Below are 19051 nucleotides of genomic sequence, written 5' to 3'. Positions count from 1 at the left end.
ATCAGGATGCTTTTTCTTTCTTTCTCTTGACGATTCAGTGGCTAGAGCCTCCTGTAGAATGTTGAACAGACTTTATGAGAATAGATATCTTTTTCTTGTTCCTGATATTTCACCATTAAGTATGATGTCAGTCTTTTACGTTGAAGTATGATAGCTGTGAATTTTTCATAGAAGCTTAAACTGAAAAAGTTTCTTTCTATTTCTATATTGCTGAGTGTTTTTATCAAGAATGGGGCTTTGATTCAGTCAAAGACTATTTCTTATGTCTAATGCAATGATCTTTTTTTTCATTTTTATCGTATTAAGATGATAAATTACATTGATTTTGAAGTATTAAACTAGCTGTACATTCCTAAGCTAAACCTCATGATGTATTCTTTTATATATGTTGTTGGATTTAATTTGTGAAAATTTTCTTTAGAATTTTATACATCAGTGTTCATGAGGAAAGTTAGTTTGTAGTTTTGTTTTTATGTAATGGCTTTGCTTGGTTTTGGTTTCACAGTAATGCTGACCTCATAGAATGAGTTAGTCAGCAATTTCTCTTTAAGAATTTATGCGTTGTTTCTTCCTCAAATGACTGGGCCTAAAGTTTTTTTGTGAAAAGGATTTTAATTACAAATTCAACTTCTTTAATTGATATAGGATATTCAAGTTATTTATTTCTTCTTGAGTAACCTTTAGGAGTTTGTCTTTCGAGAATTGTGTCTGTTCATCTAATTTGTAGAATTAATTGGCATAACCGTTCATAATATTCTATTTTCCTTTAAAAAAAGAATCTAGAGCTATCACCTGACTCTTTGCTGATATTGGTTATTTTATTATATCTTGCTCTTTTCCTGATCATTCTGGCTGGGATTTTATTTATCTTCCCTCAAAACACCCTTAATTTTATTGACTTTATTACTTTTCTGCTTTCTAAGCTAATGATATCTGTTACTGTTTTCTTTCTTCTACCTTCGGTTTAATTTGCTCTTCTTTTCCCAGTTTCTTTAGGTGGAAGCTTAGAAACTGTTCTTGTAAAGATGTGTGTTTTACTGTTGTTAGGAGAGTGTTCTAGAAATAGGTCAGGTTGGTTCATACTTTTTCAAGTCTTCTGTGTCCTTGCTGATAGTCTCTCTCCTCGTTCCATCAGATATTAAGTGAGCAGTATCTTAATCTCTGATGGACTCATGATTTTTCTATTCTCTTTATAGTTTTGACAGTTTTTGATTCATGGATTTTTGAAGCTCTGTTACTAGCTGCATAAACATTGAGATTATTATATTCTCTTCATGAATTGACTCCTTTATCATTATGCAGTAACCTTCTTCACCACTGATAATATTCTTTGGACTCAAACCTACTTTATTAATAGATATTAATTTAGGCACACCAGCTTTCCTTTGCTGTTATTAGAATGGCATGCCATTTTTCTTCCATTTGCTTTTAACTTATTCGTATCTTTATATTTGAAGTGTATTTTTCGTAGTCAGTATATAGTTGCTTTTTCATTCAAGCGGAAATTCTTTGGCTTTTAATTAGGATATATAATTGTAATTTATATTTAATTGATTAGATTTAAATCTATGGCTGTATGTTTTCTGTCACATCTCTTATTTGTGGCACTTTTTCTCTTTCTCTGCCTTCCTTTGTAGTAATTGAACAATTTTACGTTTTATCTTTTTTGTTGGATTAGTAGCTAAAACTCTTCGTTTTGTTACTTAAGTGATTGCTTTAGGGTTTAAGTATAGCTCCTTAACTTATCATAGCCTACCTTGAAGTGATGTCATACTACTTCACATATACTATATAAAACCTTACAATAATATACATCTCCTGTTCGAATTTGTGTTGTCATCATACCTTTTACTTTTACTCTAAAGCTTATACTACATGGTTATTTTTGTTTAAACAATTTTTTTTTTTTAAAAAAGACTTATTTTTTAGAGATTTAAATAATAGGAAAGAAAACATATATTAACCCATATAGTTACCATTTTCAGTTTTTTCCTTTTTTATATAGACCTATATTCCCATGTATTATCATTTTTCTTCTTCCTGAAGAATGTCATTGAACATATCTTGTAGTGCAGGCCAGTTGGTGCTGAACTCTTTTAACTTTTGTATGACTGAAAAAGCCTTTATTCTTTTGTTTTGAAAGATATTTTTGCTGGGTATAGAATTCTCAGTTGGCATTTTTTTCCCCCATTGGTACTTTAAAAATATTACTTCACTCTCTTCTTCCTTCTGTTTTTTTTCTAATAAGAAATCTGCTGTCATTCTTATTTTTGTTTCCCTGTATATAACATATCTGTTCTTCCTGTCAACATTTAGTTTTTTTTTTTATTACTGGTTTTGAAATTTTTGATTTCTCTCTCAGGAATCATTGTGATTCATTGTCTGTTGTATAGTGCCTTGCAAACTATTGTTTCATATATGACATGGAAATATTTAGAAATTTGAATTCATTTTTTAAGTATGCTCTCAACCTTAGTATTTGCAGATAACATCCTCTTCTTGTGATTTTCCCTACCTCTGTTTCAGAAAGAGAATGTTTTTATTTTTCAATACATATGAGTATAGATTTATGTCTCTGTTACTGATCCATATTCACCTTCGTCTGTAATGAAAAGCTGGTCATTTAAACATGTATTTTCTATTTGTTAAAATAGCAAAAATAGTTTGATCTGTCACTTTATTATCATGTATTATCCAAGTAAACTCAACTATTTCTTATTCATGTGAGATCCAGATCTTTACAGTTGGGTTGTTTATTGAAAATTTGTGGTCATCTTATCATGTCTACCACCATTCTTACCAGCCTAGATTAATAAATTCTGTGATATCAGGTTTTTATTCTCATCACCCAGGGAAAACCTCTAAAGGCACTCTTGGGATTTTTGTCATTGCAATGATCAAGTTATATTTAAAGATTTCCACTTGGGTTTGGTAAAATCTCAGATAATGTCTTAAAGAATATGAATCAGATGTAACTTCTGTCTTAAAATATATAATCATCAAAATCAGCTGATATCAGTGCTAACAAACAGCAGTCAAACATTTAGATCCTGTTGACATCTGAACAATCAAATAAAAAATAAGGTAGCATTAAGAACTAAGCTTACAAATACCGAATACATTCATTCATAGAATGTATACTACTCTTTAAATATATCCGAGATGTTGTAGAGCAAAATTACCTGCCCCGCCTCCCATAGTTTTTGTTTGATAGTACTTGGGAGTGTCTATTTTGTTTCAGGTTCCCTTGGCGATACTGATGTAGATGCAGGCTAGGAAATTACTATTTTATTTGACATTACTGGGAATAGAAACAGATACTTACAGATGACTTGAAATAACTTCAAGCAGCATTTAAATAAAATTAATAGAATTCGATAGGTACTTTTCTAAAATATTTTTGTTCATTTCCACCTTTTAAAATTGTAATTTAACTTTCCTTGATGATCGAAGACTGTAATGCCTGTTTTAATGAACACCAGTTGTGCAGTGATGCCTTTTGGGGTCACTGTGCATAGCATTGTTTACCTCTACCCCATTTGGCCCGTATCATAGTGCTCTTTGACCTGGGTTCATTTCTGGTGGTCTTTTTGACTTTCTTCAGTCTGTCAGCTTTTACTTTCTGCTGCTGAGTATAGATCTGGTTCAAGTAACCCTCACTCCATCTTTCTGGTCTGTTACTTGTAAAAAATGATGGGCTAGAGAACCAGCAGCCCAAAATTGTTAAATTGTAACTAAAGTAAAATTTGGAGAAGGTGGCTATTCTCTCATGGAACAGCGCACATGGAAGTGTAATTCACAACGTCAGAAGCAGCTGTTGGTAAGGCCTTGGCACTTAAAGGTTTTCTGTTATGTACAGAAAACACATCACTTTAGTGTTTCTGAAATTTCTCATTTAACATATGGGGTCACATCTGTTAAAGGATTATTACTCTAGAAGGGGAGTGATGTATAATTTATTAAAATAAGCCTACGGGGACACAGCAAACTACATTTAATAAACTGGAATACTTGCTGGCTCCATTGAACGCTCCCAGCTGAATCCCACATTAGTTCAATAGAGGGGGCAGACGAAAACAGTTGCCCTTTATCTAATGTTTATTGTGTTGTTTTAGTTAGGGTCTCTCATCTGAAAAATATTTATGCAAACTATTAGGTTTAAGCTTTGAATATTGAACTCCTGCTGGTGTATAGTTGATATTTAATTCTGAGAACAGAAGTCCATTATTCCCTAGCTATAGGAGGCAGACCAAGTGTGTACCATCTGTCTTCCTGCCAAGGTGCTGTCAAGGCTGGCGAGGAAGAGGACTTCCCCCAGGGTTGCCCAGATTTACCTGTTCCCCCAGTACTGTGTACGTATAAAGTAGATAGCATCAAAGGAAGTAGCTTCAGAAGGTTCTTTTCGGATCAGACACATTACTTTTTTCATTCTCACTGTCACAATACAGACTCCTGCCAGAAGCACTCCTGTGGCTGTCTGCTGATTGGGTTTCTCAGTAGCACATGACATGACTCTCTCACGATATGATAGCAGATTCATTTCAGACCCCAGAGTGGAGCCTAGCAATGGGATATCTTTCACAATTCCCACTTCTAAATGAAAGAGTGAAGAACTGAGGGCTCCTCCCCCATCCCCTGCCTGTGCCTTGGAGGAATCCTGGGAGATGCAGGCTTGTTTTCCCTGTACCCAGCAGTTAGAATTTCTTCAAAAATCCTAGGACTTTTGTTTTATAATAGTGTTTTGCACCATTATTTTCTTCTTATCATTTGCCTTAATTTATAGATTTCCCCACTGCCAAACAGATGTAATGCAGAGATTTTTTTTTTAATATTAAAATCTATCATTGATTTTAAAAAGAAAAGCCGAATTAACTTTCAGTCCTAATATAGGAAGATTAAAATATGTAATAGGGTCTGTCTTCGGTTAACTGTTAATTAACATGAATAATATTGCAATCAAGCATTACATGATTATTTCAGCCTCAGGCCACTTCTCAGATATAGAGCACATTTTCCTTTAATATCTTATTTTTGCCTTTTCCTTCCCTTAAATCATTTTGCCTTTTAGATTATTTTTCATCAAATTCCACCTTTGGATACCTATAACGAAAAGCAGTCTTCTGTATTTTATGTGGCTCAGCTTGAAGGAGGGTTTGGGGAGCAAGGGAAGTATAACGTGGCCCTCTAGCTCCTTAGTCCTTTGTTAACTCAGGAAAACGAACTGGAAAGAGATACAGTGTGGCAGAGCTAGTAGTTGCCCCATATCTCTGCCAGGGAAATATTTGACCAAATCTGGTATCTATAAAAATAATAATGATACTAATTCCTCAATAATTTGCTGATAAGGTATGTCATACACATCTCCTGTTTAATTAAAGAGCAGAGTTTTAAAGTAAGTGAAACTAAGGTATTATAGATGGAATTCATGACTAATGTGTATTTTATGCTCATTTGCGGTTAGTAGGTGTGAGTCAGATATTATCCCATTTCATGGAAGTGAGGTTAAGCAAGTAACCAAAGAAGGACAGAACTGGAGCTCGCACCCTGGCCTCCAGACTCCGTACCCTGTGATCTTCCTGCCAAACCAGGGTGTTTCTGTATAATGTGTAAACACGGGGTCTTCAAGATACAAAATGAAAGAAAATGATTGTGGTTGTTGAACTACCTTTATCCTTTGAGACAAGTACAAAGTTCAGCTCCTTCCTTTACACAACATAATACTGATACTTCATTCCACTCTGTCATCATTTCAAAGTCCTTAGGGACACCCTGCTGTCTTAACTTCTGGGCCAGATGCCAGAGATCTTACAAAGTGGTCAAAAGCATAGACATTGGAGCCGAGACAACCCCAAGTTCCAGTCTTGGCTCCTACTGTTTACAATTTGTGCCGCCCGAGGGAGGGACACATGTCTAGTGGAGTGAGTAAGTAATAAATGTCAACTATTACTATCAGGAGATAATTTGATAAGGCATTAAGCAGTGATTTAGACCATAAAAAAAAGCTTCATTGTGAAGTTTTTATGTTTTACTAAAATCAGCCGAACTTTGCAGAACTTACTGGTTAGCTTTAGTTGTGTCTAGAGTTCTGCCATTTGTGTTCTAAAGTGCTAAATATACTGAAAAACTAAAATGGAATAAGACATAAAACACATGTCATTGTCTTCTATAAAATGTTCTGTGGTGATTGTCTCATCTATCCCTTCTTTCTTTTTCTTCCTCCCCTGTCCCCTCCACCGCTGTCCGTTGACACTTTCTGGATTAGGCCTTCTTTATAAAGCAAGCTACTCTCGGTTTATTCTGTCTCGGTTGCTTACAATTTTCTGATTTTTTTTTTTAAACAGCTGATATGCCTAAATCACAAAGTGACATGGCCTTATCCTCTTCTAAACTGTCTTGATTCATTCGTGTTTGCATTCATTCATATGCTCAGAAACATTTGTTGAGGACTTTCTCTTGGACAGGCCATGTGCTAAATGCTGGAAATAAATTATGAGTAAGACACAGCTCTTTCCTCACAAAAGTTAATAATCCTGCAAGGTGTGGAGGGTAGCGAGTACACGCTATACATACGACCAACTTAAACGTTTTTTTTTTTTTTGCGTAAAGATATCTTAGATGACTTGAAAATGGAAATGGCACTTAAACTTGGTCTCAAGAGTTTAGAATAATCTTTGGCAGAAACAGAGGGAAGTGCTTTCTAGGCAAAGAAATGTCATGAGAAAAGTCTCAGAAGTGTCAAAGCTTCACGCCACGTTTGAGAGGCTGTATAAAGGAAGTGAAAACTGCTTTGCAGGTAAGTGATGGGAGGTGAACATAGAGACCAAAGGCCACTTTGTGAAAGTCGGTAAAGCTGGTTCAAGGAAACACAACTGTAAAAGAGCTCGAGATATGTTATTTACCTTGAATAAATATATAGCGTTTCAGGTGGGGTTTGAGTTGGTGGGAGAAATTCTCTCTCTCTCTCTCTCTCTCTCGTTAAATTAAGGTCTTTAACTACTCATGCAAAATGGTATCAGACACAAACTGGCAACCTAGGGCAGGAGCAGATGCCATGCCCCCCAGTGTGGACATCTAGAATCCCTCGTCTGGTTGGAGGGGCGGAGCTATAGCTGTTCATTCTTTGTCTTGCATGTTTTCAAAAACCCAGTTCTTGCTATGCCACTGCTGTTTCATAGTTGGGGTGGACATCTTCTCTCAACAAAACTTATACCCTGTAAACATGTACTCTGGACCTCTCCTGGTTCTTGAAGCAGGCTCAGCATCACTAAGACCATGTCCTCAGATGTGGGGAGAAAGCAAATTAGTGCCCGGGGTCCCTGATCAATATCTCCACCTTGAGCTTTCCAAAATTCTGGAAAGCCCCAACTCCCATAACGAGAACGTTCACTTATATGGTACCCTCCTCCAAGCAGGAGGAGATGTTTAGTCTTTCACTTACAAGAAAAATAACTAGCGATGAAAGTACAAGTTCTCAATTGTGATCGAATTGCAAAGTAAATCCTCTTTCCTCTGGAGGCCTGGAATGCTGCCTCTGTCTGGTCCTGGGTGTATATAAGTTCTCAGCCTCCCTCCTTCCTCCTGAATAGATGCTACCACTCTCGGCCCACCCTCTACACATTCCTCTAAAGCTGAATTATCCATTTCTGCCTTTTTCCCAGTAGGACTGTAGGCTCCTTGAGGAAAGTTTCGTTGAACTCCCAACACCTAGGCACAATCCTTGGAACACAGTGGAATCTTATTAATTAGTTGAATGGCGATGTTTTGATGTAGTTCAAGAGTAGTCAGCAACTTTTTTTTTACAAAGGTAGGATGCTTGAAGGGGGGAAGGAATAAGAGGAGGAGTCATCAGTCGTAGAAAAGGTATCCAGAACAGTAAATAAGAAAAGAACATAGATGCCATCGAAGGCCTAGGTAAGTCTAGGAGAGCATTTTTTTTTTCTTTTTTTGTGCAAGGTGGAGCCTCTTAAGCATGGTTGAGTTTGAATTACCTCCTGATAGGTTCACGGGGGAAGGGTGCTAAAAACCAGATTGAATTTTATTTTTAAAAGTATGTTTTTATCCTCAAATGCATTTCATGCTGTTATACCTATGATAAGAGTCTGCATTTTGAATCACATGGTTTGTCTCTTCCCTATAACACTTTAGTTAAGTCAGTACCGAGGTGCAATTTACGTAAAGTAAATCCAAACTATATGTGTCCAAGTGTGCAATAATGAGTTTTGACATATGCATAAACATCTAGATACAGTCTACCCACCACAATTAAAATATTAAACTTTGTAACCTGAACATTCTCTTATACCCTTTATAGCCAACCTCTTTCCCCACCCCAGCTTCTGAAACCACTGATCTGTTTTCTTTCTCTACAGTTTTTCCTTTTCAAAAATGCTGTATAAAGGGAATCATCTAGGCAGTAGCCTTTTGAATTTGGCCTCTTTCGCTTAACGTAATGCATTCCAGATGCGGTCACGTTGCATGTGTTGGTATTATGGCTGAGGATATTTCATCGTACTGCTTGGCCACAGAGTGTCTGCCATTCACCAGTTGGTACACATTTGGGCTGTTAGGGACAGGGCTGCAGCAAATGTGCATTCACGAGTCTGTGTGTGGATGTTTTCATTTCTCTTGGCTAGGTAACCAGAAGCAGGATTGCTCAGATGGCATTCTAAGGAATTTAGTTTTTATTTGGTATGTTTCAGGGGACCATGGGTACATTTTAAGCAGTTGGGTGACAGAGACAGATTGTGCTTCAGAAAGATCCTCAGGACAGTATGGAGCATGGGGACAGACAGACAGGAGGCAGGGAGACTGGTTAGGGAACGGTGCTTTTCTGTCTACCTTGTGGCAGACACGGCCATTTTTGTCACTCTTCAATGAAGCGAGTCTAGGACGTAAAGTCATATAAGGATTCTGTGTTTATTGGTGGTCAGCCTCTCTCCACGCACCATGAAATAAAAACATCTTTTTCTATGGAAAAAGTGGAAATGAAAGGTAGTCGCCATTAATTTTTATATAATCTAAGGATGCATCGTTAGTGCTTTTTCATGCCTTTAATTATTCTTTTATTATCTTTCTTTTCCTTTTTATGCGCTCTTAATGTTTCAACTGTGGCATGGTGATGGCAGCTCGTCACTTGTTTTCCTTCTCTGTGGTTTTGGAAAAGGATAAAATACTTGTAATGGCAGTGATTAAACAAATACAAAGTTTAATATAGTAGAGACAGCTTCCTCCGAAACCATTTTTTAAAATCCACATTCAACAAAATTAACAATCCATTTCAGTACCTTCTAGGTCTACTTTGAAAGATTATTAATGTGATTTAAATCAACTGAAAATTAGAAGCACAGGATTTCCCAGTTCAAAGAGATCTTAAGAGAAGCAGCCCGAGTCACTCGTTTGTACATGAGAAGAGAGAGTTCTGAACTGAGAGGATGTTCTGCCAACAGTTTTTTTTTTCTTATAAATAAATCTCATGTTAACTTTAACTGTGTATCCTGGGAGACATATTTGGGAAAACCGATGATGCTAGCAGTAAAACCCTCAACTCAGATGCACGCCAGGCTTCCCTGGTCCCACTGGCATTTTGCTGACAGACACTTCTACAAAACCAAAATGAGCAATGGAGAGACATAAGCCAGTACTGAGATGACAAGATACAAACTCCCACCACTGTAAATCCACCTCTCCATCAACTGTCAATTCATTTTCCATATCCTCAGCATGTATGTTAACGTGTAATGACACACAGTTGAAAATGCCTGTTATTCACTATTCTTTCAGCCTCTGCTTTAGACATTTATAATTTTCAGCAATAGAATGCTGAATGCACGAGAATGAAATAAAGGAAAAGTGATCAAAGTGTCAGTGTTATTACTGATGAGAGCTGAATTAAAGGATGGGGCTGAGATGAGCAGGAATAATAGGTTTCTTAATATCAAACCCCAGAATTAGACATACCCGCCCGCTCCAGGAACAGGCCTGCTCCTCCCACGTGGGATGCTCAGAGCAGTGTGTGAGCTCCTGGAGGAAGAGATGGAGTGGCACTCAGCCACACGAGCTTGTCCCTTCCCCCAGCTCAGTAATCAGAGAAGTCACAGCATCTCCCCCCATGGGGAGGGGCCGGAGGCCCAGAGTTTCCAAGAAACGTCTCTTTTTTTTTTAAACCAAACAAGTAGGAAATAAGTGTCCCCTTTCTCCCGGACAAGAGATGGGAGGTGGCAAGGGAATGACCTTTTTGGGACCTCAGTGGCCACATCTGTGAAGTTAAATTTCCTGTGTCAGGGAAGTTGAGAGAATAAAAGATGCAGAAGCACCGGGTATGGAGACCGGCAAACTGGCACAGAGCGAATGCTGAAAAGGAGAGTAGTGATTCCATTCAGTCTTCATTTGGATAATTCCACATGTTTCTCCTTTGCCTGTTTTCCTTGCATTCTCTAACTGGGTTTTTGATGTGGATAATCAGAGGAATATGGCACCATCCTCTGAAATGGGTAACTATAAGAAAGAATCGACTCGTGAAGAATACTGATATCCATTTCTGATCTACTGAGCTTGAGGCATCTGTGCCAGAAATCATAGGCACTTGGATTTATGTTTTTTTGCAATGAAGGAGAAAATTAACTAATTAATTTGTAACTCAGTTTGGAAATTAAACAGTTAAAGCCCTTTAGAGGGCTGAAGACTGACCCTGAAGAGTATAAGATCGCAGGCGTCAGCAGAGGGCTGGAGCCACCGAGGAGGAGTCGGGGCGGAAGTGGAGAGGCCAGAGACCAGGGAGGAAACCAGGGGAGCGGGCAGCACTAAAGGCAAGGAGGGAGATCATTTCGGGGAGGAAGGAGGAGGAGAGAGAGGCTGCAGAGGGGTCGGCAGCCTAGGAAGTGAAAGAGAACAGTCAGGCTTGCAGAGAAGGCCACAGGCATTCTTAGCTCTCAGGCATGGAGCACCTACTATATACCAGCCGCCGTGCTATTGGCTCATGTACAATATCCACTCAATCCTCCAAACCTCTACGCCGCGTTTTATACATTAAGGAAGTGAGAGTCACAGAAGCCTAGTACGAGCTTGGCTTAGGTCAGAGAGCTGGGACGTGACGGAGCTGAGACCCAGATCCCTGCCATCCAGCTCTTAACCGTGGAGCTCCCCTTCCAGAAGACTTGCTTTTGCCCGTGTGTCAGCTGAGCTCTGTGGGTTGAGAGGGAGCCGGGAGTTAGGGGAGGGGAAAGAGAGGACAGCTAGTAGAGGGTAGGCTGAGGTGGGTCTCGGTTGGTTGGTTGGCTTTAAGACAGCAGAGACTTCAGCTCTATTAAATGACAGTGGGGGCTCAGAAGACTGTCAGAGCAGGAGGAGACATCAGAGGAGATGCAGAAGGAGGCAGTGGGCAGGTGTACGTGGGGGGGTGCGCCCTCCCCCCACACGCACACACTTTGTGACAGGATAGGGCAGAAGCGAATTTGTCAGTTTAATGTCAGCACGAGGAGGTTCTCTTCCGGCCGTTCTCATTTCTCTCCATCCCTCCCACTCCTCCCCATTCCCCGCCTGGGGAACATCTGGAACATCTGGCTTCCCCTTCAAGGTTCCACCCTTGTCACTCTCCTGAGCCCTCAGACAGGATTATTTCCTCGGGCCTTCCAGGGAGCACTTGATATCCGTCCACTCCACAGGCGCTGCTGGGTGTGCCCCAGCAGACCTGCTCCCTCACCTGCTGGCTGTGACTTCACGCCCCGTAAGCATGAATAAATCCAGTGTGCATCGAAGACGTGGTGCCACTCTCCGGGAGCTTATGGTTTGGAAAGGAACTAAGATACATGCAAAATGATTATAAGAAAAGTAATATGGGAGAAGAAAGCATACTGTGGACTTCAGTTGGAGGAGCGGGGAGAGAGAGAAACTACTAGTGTGAGTGATAGGTGGAGAAATTTTATAAGGAGTGGTTTTGAGCTAGTTGTTAAAAGATTAGCCTGTTTTCAGCTAACAAGGATAAGGAATAGGCCATTTTATTTGGAGGAAGTAGCATCAGAAATGGCGCAAAGCTTATTTGGGGAACACGGGGTGGTCCACTTTGGCTGAAGTACAGACTGTAGCAGAAGTAACAAGTCCACGACGCAGTGAAGGGGCCGTGAGTGCTAGACTGAAGAGCATCCTGTTTTATCGTTATCTGATCAGAAACATTGCACATACTCTAAAAACTCTTTTAGACATTTTTGTAGCCACGAAGTTTATCATAAGAGTTTAGAAATCATACCCACCATTTTCATTCCAGAAACTAGGTCCGTGTCCTGGGAGTTTGAGGTTGCCCGTATCCACCCAGTCCCCTCAGAACCCGTGTGAGCACATGAGGAGGGGCCGTGTCACTGAGTGCGTCATCCCGGAGGCGGGTGAGGGGGCGGACGTGAGCCAGGAGTGTGCTTGTTCCTGCGGTCGTAGGTTTGGGACCGATGCCAGGTTTCTCACCACTCGTAAATCACTATTCTTACTACCTATTTCTAGACAAAACTAAAATAAAAAATTAAAACCTCTTTTTTCTTTCAGTTAAGAAAAAGAAGCCTAAACTATTAAATAAATTTGATAAGACTATTAAAGCTGAACTTGACGCTGCAGAAAAACTCCGTAAAAGGGTAGGTCGAAGTTTTTGTTTTGTGCAGAAATGTGCAGTGGTTTATTGTTAAGTGAACCCAGGCAGTGCTCTCGGTGTGTTTTTTAAAAAATGTGGAGAAGCAACCTTCGAATAGAGTGGAGTTTTCCCCAGGGACATTAGCATTCCCCATGAAGTGAATCAAATGAAAAGAAAAATTGCAGCCGTAATGGCCAACTAGGACAAGAACTTCGCTCCAGGCCGGCCGGCGGGGAGTCAGGCCACTTCCCGCCCCTATCCAGTCCTTCGGCTTCGGGCAAATCACTTGGCCATTCTGAGCCTCAGTTTTCTTATTTAAAAAAAAAAAAAAATGAGAATAATAATTCCGCTTCCTATTTGGTTTTTGTAAAGATCAAAAAAAAAAATCAACTCCATCAAAGACAGTACATGTGGAGGTTTTTAATTTATAGCACTTCGATCCAACCAAAAAAAGATAAGTCCAATCCTTTTAGGATCGTTACTGTTACCGTTAGGTGAAATGACTTGAGGTTTAACATTCTTCTCACTTGTGTTTAACCTCAGGCACCTCTGCTTTTTAGGGTGGCTTTTATGTATTGCTTTGTCGTCAACTAATTCGAAATATTATTTGCATTCGTTTCTAGAAACTACAGTTTTTGAAAACAGTGAATTGACACTAGATTGAAGTTCTTTGTTTTCTAATTTGCTCACATTTATCTAATTATAGGGCCAAATGTTTATTATTTTGTGTTTAACGCTGTCTTCGCTTAATCATCTACTTGTTCTTCAGGGAAATATCTTTTCTCCGTTCTGTGCTTGAATTTATACTCTGTGTAATGCTCATTAGTGTCCCTGTAATATGCTTTTTTTTTTTTATCAGTATACTTTGGCTGCAAAAAAAAAAAAGGCCAGGGGACTGTAAGTAAATAAGCAACAACGATAAAAAAATAGGAACTAAAGAGGAACAAGAATGGGCTTCCCACACGTTTATTGGACGTGTACCAACAGTCACGATGGCTTCTGTACTCACATTAGAGAAGGTTCCCATGCCAAGGCCCGGCTTACCCTCTTTACCAGCCAATAAAATATAATAACGCCAAAGAGTGTTGCAGCAAAGTCATTGTTTACTAATTGATCCACAAGGAATGACTGTCTTGTTCAACTTCATAAAATGAAGCCGTCTACCATTTGTAGGAAATTTGCATTTCTTAGTAGCGGTGAAGCAGGAATCTTCTTTTTCTGGCATTCTCCACTTTCTCTGTACTAAATACCAAATATGGAAATGTAGAAAGACAATTTCACAGGTGACTTTTGAGATTAAAAAAAAAAACACAAGCGAACAACTTTACAGAAGGATTTTTATGTAATTGTAATTAGTGGTAAAGAAGGGCTCAGTTATCAAGGGACAATAAGTCAGTGGGACATACAAGGGCTAGACCAATCCATGGAGTAGTCTCTGGTTCTTGCTTATTTGGAGAAATTATGATGCCTTCCTCAAGGAGCACGCTAAATGCATATCAGGGTAAATAAAGGAGGAGGAAGTGGTCACAGAGGCCATTCTTGCTTCTGAGACAACAGGGAGCCAAATTATTGACTGAATCATTAGCATAACTTAGTCTTTTTGGGTCGTTTTTATAGCTGTTATTTTCAGATGATGCAACCGACTGCGCTAGAACAGCGAGACCCATGCTGAGGCAGTGCCCTGGGGAGAGAGGTCTCCTCTCAGCTCACACCCCAGCTGCCAATACTGTGCTACATGGAAGTGTGAGGGCACTTTCTTTTTACTTCAAAAATGTAGAGCTCAGATCATATCTCAGTAATCTCTTTTTTAAAAATAATATTTATCATTTCAGGCAATTTTTCGCAAGCATCATATCTTGCATTTGAGTTTTTTAATGAGAGTCGCACAATAGTGTTAAGAGCGATATTCTCTAGTATGACCCTAGGGAAGAGAAATCTCTTCAGACTAAGAATAAATACATTTACTTTGCCAGGTGGTCCCATAAGAAGGCCACTTAGCCTCTGTCTTAAGGGGGTCCAAAGGATGCCTAGGACATCCAAAATATTCCATTATTCTTATAACTGTGACGGCCAAGTAAGGGACTATGAAATAAAACGCAATGCATATTTGTTATGAATACTGTTATTCCTGTTTTAAATCTGGTAGTGGTGCATTTAGCACGATTTTCACAAAGATAGCCTCGACATTTGCAATTTAAGTTGCATAGGCACGTGGTAGGCTGAAAACGGTTCCCCGAAAGATATCCACATCCTACTGTATATTAGGAACCTGTAAATGTTAGTGAATTTGGATAAAAGGGTCTCTGCAGATACGGTTAAGTTCAGGATCTTGAGTGGGGGAGATAAGCTGAGTTATCCACTTGGGTCTTAAATGCAACCATGCGTTTCCTTATAAGAGAGAGGCAGAGGGAAATTTAATAGAGACAAAATAGGAGAAGGCACACACAGAGAGAAGGCAATGTGAAGACTAACGTGGAGATTGGAATGATGCATTCACAAGTCAAGAAATACCGTCGAGAGGCAAGCAGCAGATTCTCCCTGAGAGCTCTGCTGACAGTTTGATTTCAGCCCAGTAAAACTGATTTGGACTTCTGTTCTCCAGAACTGTGAGACAATAAATTTCTGTTGCTTTAAACCTCCAAGTGTATAGTCATTTGATAAGGCAGCCACTGGAAACTAATATAGGGGTAGTTAGAAGAAAGTCACACCGAGAAAGATATTTAACCTTAATTCTTCATTTCTTAAAATCTTTCACAGAAGAAATAAAACAGTGGTTTTAAAAACTGTTATTCAAAACGTACAAAGGACTCTTAAAATTCCACAAAAAGAAAACAAACGACTTGATTAAAAAACGAGCCAAAGACCTTAACAAACACCTGACGAAAGAAGATATACAGATGACAAATAAGCACAGGAAAAGATGCTCCACATCATATGTCAGGGTTGACTTGGCTCATCTGGTTGCCTGGAGCACCACACTGCCTATGTCACGTGACCCCTCCCAAAGCTCACATGGGCCCTTAAGCAGATGGTCCGAGCACCTTTGATAGGTCTCTGCACAACAAAGAAGGGAGGATGTGCCACAAGCCAACTTGGTGAGGGTCTTGGCATGGGGTGAGAACCCCTCCCCCCACGTCACTCCACCAGTGCCATTCCGCAGGCTGGAACGTGTGTCTCCGGGTTTCTGATGGGTGGCAGCAGGCCCAGGACATTGAGAGCCATAGGACAGAGGCAGATTTTTTGAGTTGACTTTCCCAGACCCTCAACTCCCTGTAAATTGGTGAATCCATTCATTCCCCATGTAAACGCAAGCTCACTGCACTTTTTGTTTTGACCTTCACTCAATGACTTTTATACAACAAAGTTTAACTCACAATGCAGCTGTGCAAAGAGAACTGTCCAGCACCTACGCAATCTCAATGACACTACTTCCAAAAGGCTGGACTAAGTAGAAAGAGGCCAGGGAACATCCTTGTTAAAGTTCCTTAAAAATCATTCCTTTAGCTAGATGCCATCGAAGTAGGAGGTTTTCCTTTCTCTCTCACAGGACTGTAAGTGTCACTGATGGGGCTGGTGGAAAGTCACACATAGCGTAGTGGTTGCGAGTGCAGGCTCCAGAGCCAGGCTCCCCGGCGAGTCTGGGCTCCACCTCTTAGGAGGTGTGTGACTTATGGCAAGTGGCTTGGGACTCTGCTGTAGGTGCCTCATCTGTAAAATGGGGATAATGAGGGTCCTTGACTACCCCGTGGGGTTGCCGTAAAGGTCAAATCTGATAACATACAGAAAGTGCTTGCGACACTGCAGAGAGCATAGGAAACATTGAACCATGTTACTCATTATTATTATTATTATTATTATTATTATTATTATTAATCGGTATTAGTATTACTGTAGTGTGGGGGGCATGTGTGTGCCAGCACAAAATAATGGGGCCCATCCCAGATAAGTCTCTTCCCTGACAGGCAGGTTAATGCAAGGTGAATGAGCACTCGGATGTAGAGTTAATCAAGCTAGGATCGTTCTCTTAAGTTATAGTCATTCTCAGAAATAACTGTACCACTATTTAAAATATGCCGTCTCTCACAATATTAATTTTTTTATAGAGATTTTACAAACACCCACTACCCCAACACAAACACAGCCTCCCCCATAATCAACCCCACCACCAGAGTGGCACGTTTGTTACCGATGAACTTACACTGACACACCAGAATCACTCAATTTGCAGTTTACTTTGGGGTTCAGTCTTGGAGGTGTACATTCCACGGATTTAGACAAATGTATACTGTCTGTATCCACCAATATAGTATCATACAGAGTCATCTCACCGCCCTAAAACTTTTTCGTGCTTCGCCCAGTCATCCTCTCACGCCCCGCCCTGCCCCCCATTCCTGAAAACCACCAATCCTTCTACTGTCTTCACAGTTTCGCCTTCTCCAGAATGTCATGGAGTTGGAATCATACAGTAGGCAGCCTTTTCAGGTTAGCTTCTTTCACCTAGTAATATGCATTTTAGGTTCCTCCATGTCTTTTCATGGCTTGATAGCTCGTTTCTTTTTAGTGCTGAATAATATTCCGTTGTCTAGATGTACCAGTTTACTTATATGTTCACGTACCGAAGGACATCTTGGTTGCTTCCAAGTTGGCAATTACGAATAAAGCTGTTTTTTTGTGTAACATGTTTTCAACTCCTTTGGATAAATACCAAAGAGTAGGATTTCTAGATCGTATGGTAAGACTGTACGTTTAGTTTTGTAAATTATCACCAAACTGTCTTCCAAAGTGGCTGCACCATTTTGCATTCCCACCAGCAACACATGAGAGCTCCTACTGCTCCGTGTCCTCGCCAGCATTCAGCATCGTCGGTGCCCCAGATCCAGGCCATTCTAATAGATGTCGAATGACATCTCACTGTTGTTTTAATTTGCACATCTTAGATGAAACTGTCTTTAAACTCAGAACGGAGTCCAGGAAATTTTGACAGAATTACTTGGTAAATATTAGATGACTATATTGAATAGCATTATGTATTTGGATTTATTATACTTATATAATTATCTCTATTAGGGAAAAATTGAGGAAGCAGTGACTGCATTTGAAGAACTCATTCGCAAGTACCCTCAGAGTCCACGGGCGAGATACGGGAAGGCACAGGTATTCTAAAACTCGTCTCCTTAAATAATTGTTTTGATGTCCTTGTGTTCTGTATGATTGGATTTTTCACTGCCCACTCTGCATTCTCTTTTTCCCTGCTAACTTTTATACAGAATCAATTTCTCATGCATATGCGTACACTCAAGCAGAAAATACTGTTTTAAATGAGACAATTAGTTATTGCTATTGTGTACTGGTGAATTTAGTAATACTTGTCCCCCCTCCATATGGCTTCTCTCTGGTTCTAAAAAGAAAAGAAAGGGTAATGCTTTTGTCATTGATTTCCCACACCTTTCGTCCCATCCCATTTAGAGGCACCGTATCGTTTTCACATGAGTCTCCTCAGAGCTTTAAGAACCTTAGTTTCGTAAATGGAGATTGCAAGTACGCTTAGGAAAGTCTTTTTAAAAATATAAGTGGAATGTGCTTGTGTTCTTTATAGTTTCTTTCAGCTGACTCATTTCCCACGAGCTACCTGCTCCCACCTCCCGCTCCCATCGCCTTTTTCATCTGACTTTCTCCATCTTCCAGCCCCTTGTCTCATGAAGCTTTTCCACATTCACCTGTAGCTGCGTGAACCCACTGTGTGCCACATGCTGTTTTACGCCCTGCGATGATCATGAATACTCTAGAGATCTCTGTTCTCGTGGGCCTTATTTTCCAGTGGAAGATATCTTAAAACTTATTTACTCAAAAATTATTAACGCAAGCCCACTATGTGCGAGGCCCTTTTCTAGACCCTGCAGATTCAGCCATCCACAAACCATGTGGAGTTTTCATTGTAATGGTGAAGACAATGTATGAGACCAATAAGTGAAATATATACACTTGCTTGTGGTATGTGCTAAGGAGAACCAACATAAAGCAGAGTACCATAGGCCATGTGAGGGAGATGAATGAAATATTGGATAGGGTGTCAGGGAAAGGTCTACTGAAGAGGTGACATTCAAGCAAAGTCCTGAAAGCCTTAATATCCAAATTAATTAAGTAAGTAAGTAAGTAAGTAAGTATTTAAAGAATATTATAAAGTGTTTAAAATAAATGTATTATTAGATCATCTTATGTAATAATATGTAGCATAAAGAAAAGAAGATAATGGAATAAAGAACCTCCCTATTAAGATTTTTTTGGCTGTAGGTAATGTGATTGAGAATGAAAGCGGCGACAGCACATCAGATAAGGTGATCAGAAAAGGCCTCTCTAGGGAGGTGACAAGTGGCTGAGATGTGACAAGGTTATGGCAGATGCTGACCAGGCAGAGAGAACAGCAAGGGCAAGCTGTGATGT

At 39.7% G+C, this 19051-nt stretch overlaps 1 protein-coding gene across 2 annotated transcripts in view; it reads left to right on the top strand.

The window, feature by feature from the left end:
- Positions 1-19051, top strand: part of ASPH (aspartate beta-hydroxylase) — a 180363-nt gene that overhangs the window by 104424 nt on the left and 56888 nt on the right. For both annotated transcript variants that reach the window (XM_015598670.2, XM_015598671.2), the window contains exons 15-16: positions 12529-12614; positions 17678-17764. In XM_015598670.2, the coding sequence (XP_015454156.1) occupies positions 12529-12614; positions 17678-17764 (173 nt within the window). The remainder of the gene's footprint in view (positions 1-12528; positions 12615-17677; positions 17765-19051) is intronic.

This window comes from Pteropus alecto, unplaced genomic scaffold (assembly GCF_000325575.1).
Source record: "Pteropus alecto unplaced genomic scaffold, ASM32557v1 scaffold87, whole genome shotgun sequence".
NCBI classification, from domain to species: domain Eukaryota; kingdom Metazoa; phylum Chordata; class Mammalia; order Chiroptera; family Pteropodidae; genus Pteropus; species Pteropus alecto.
Note: the sequence above shows the minus strand (reverse complement) of the source record. Positions and strands in the feature narration are given on the sequence as shown.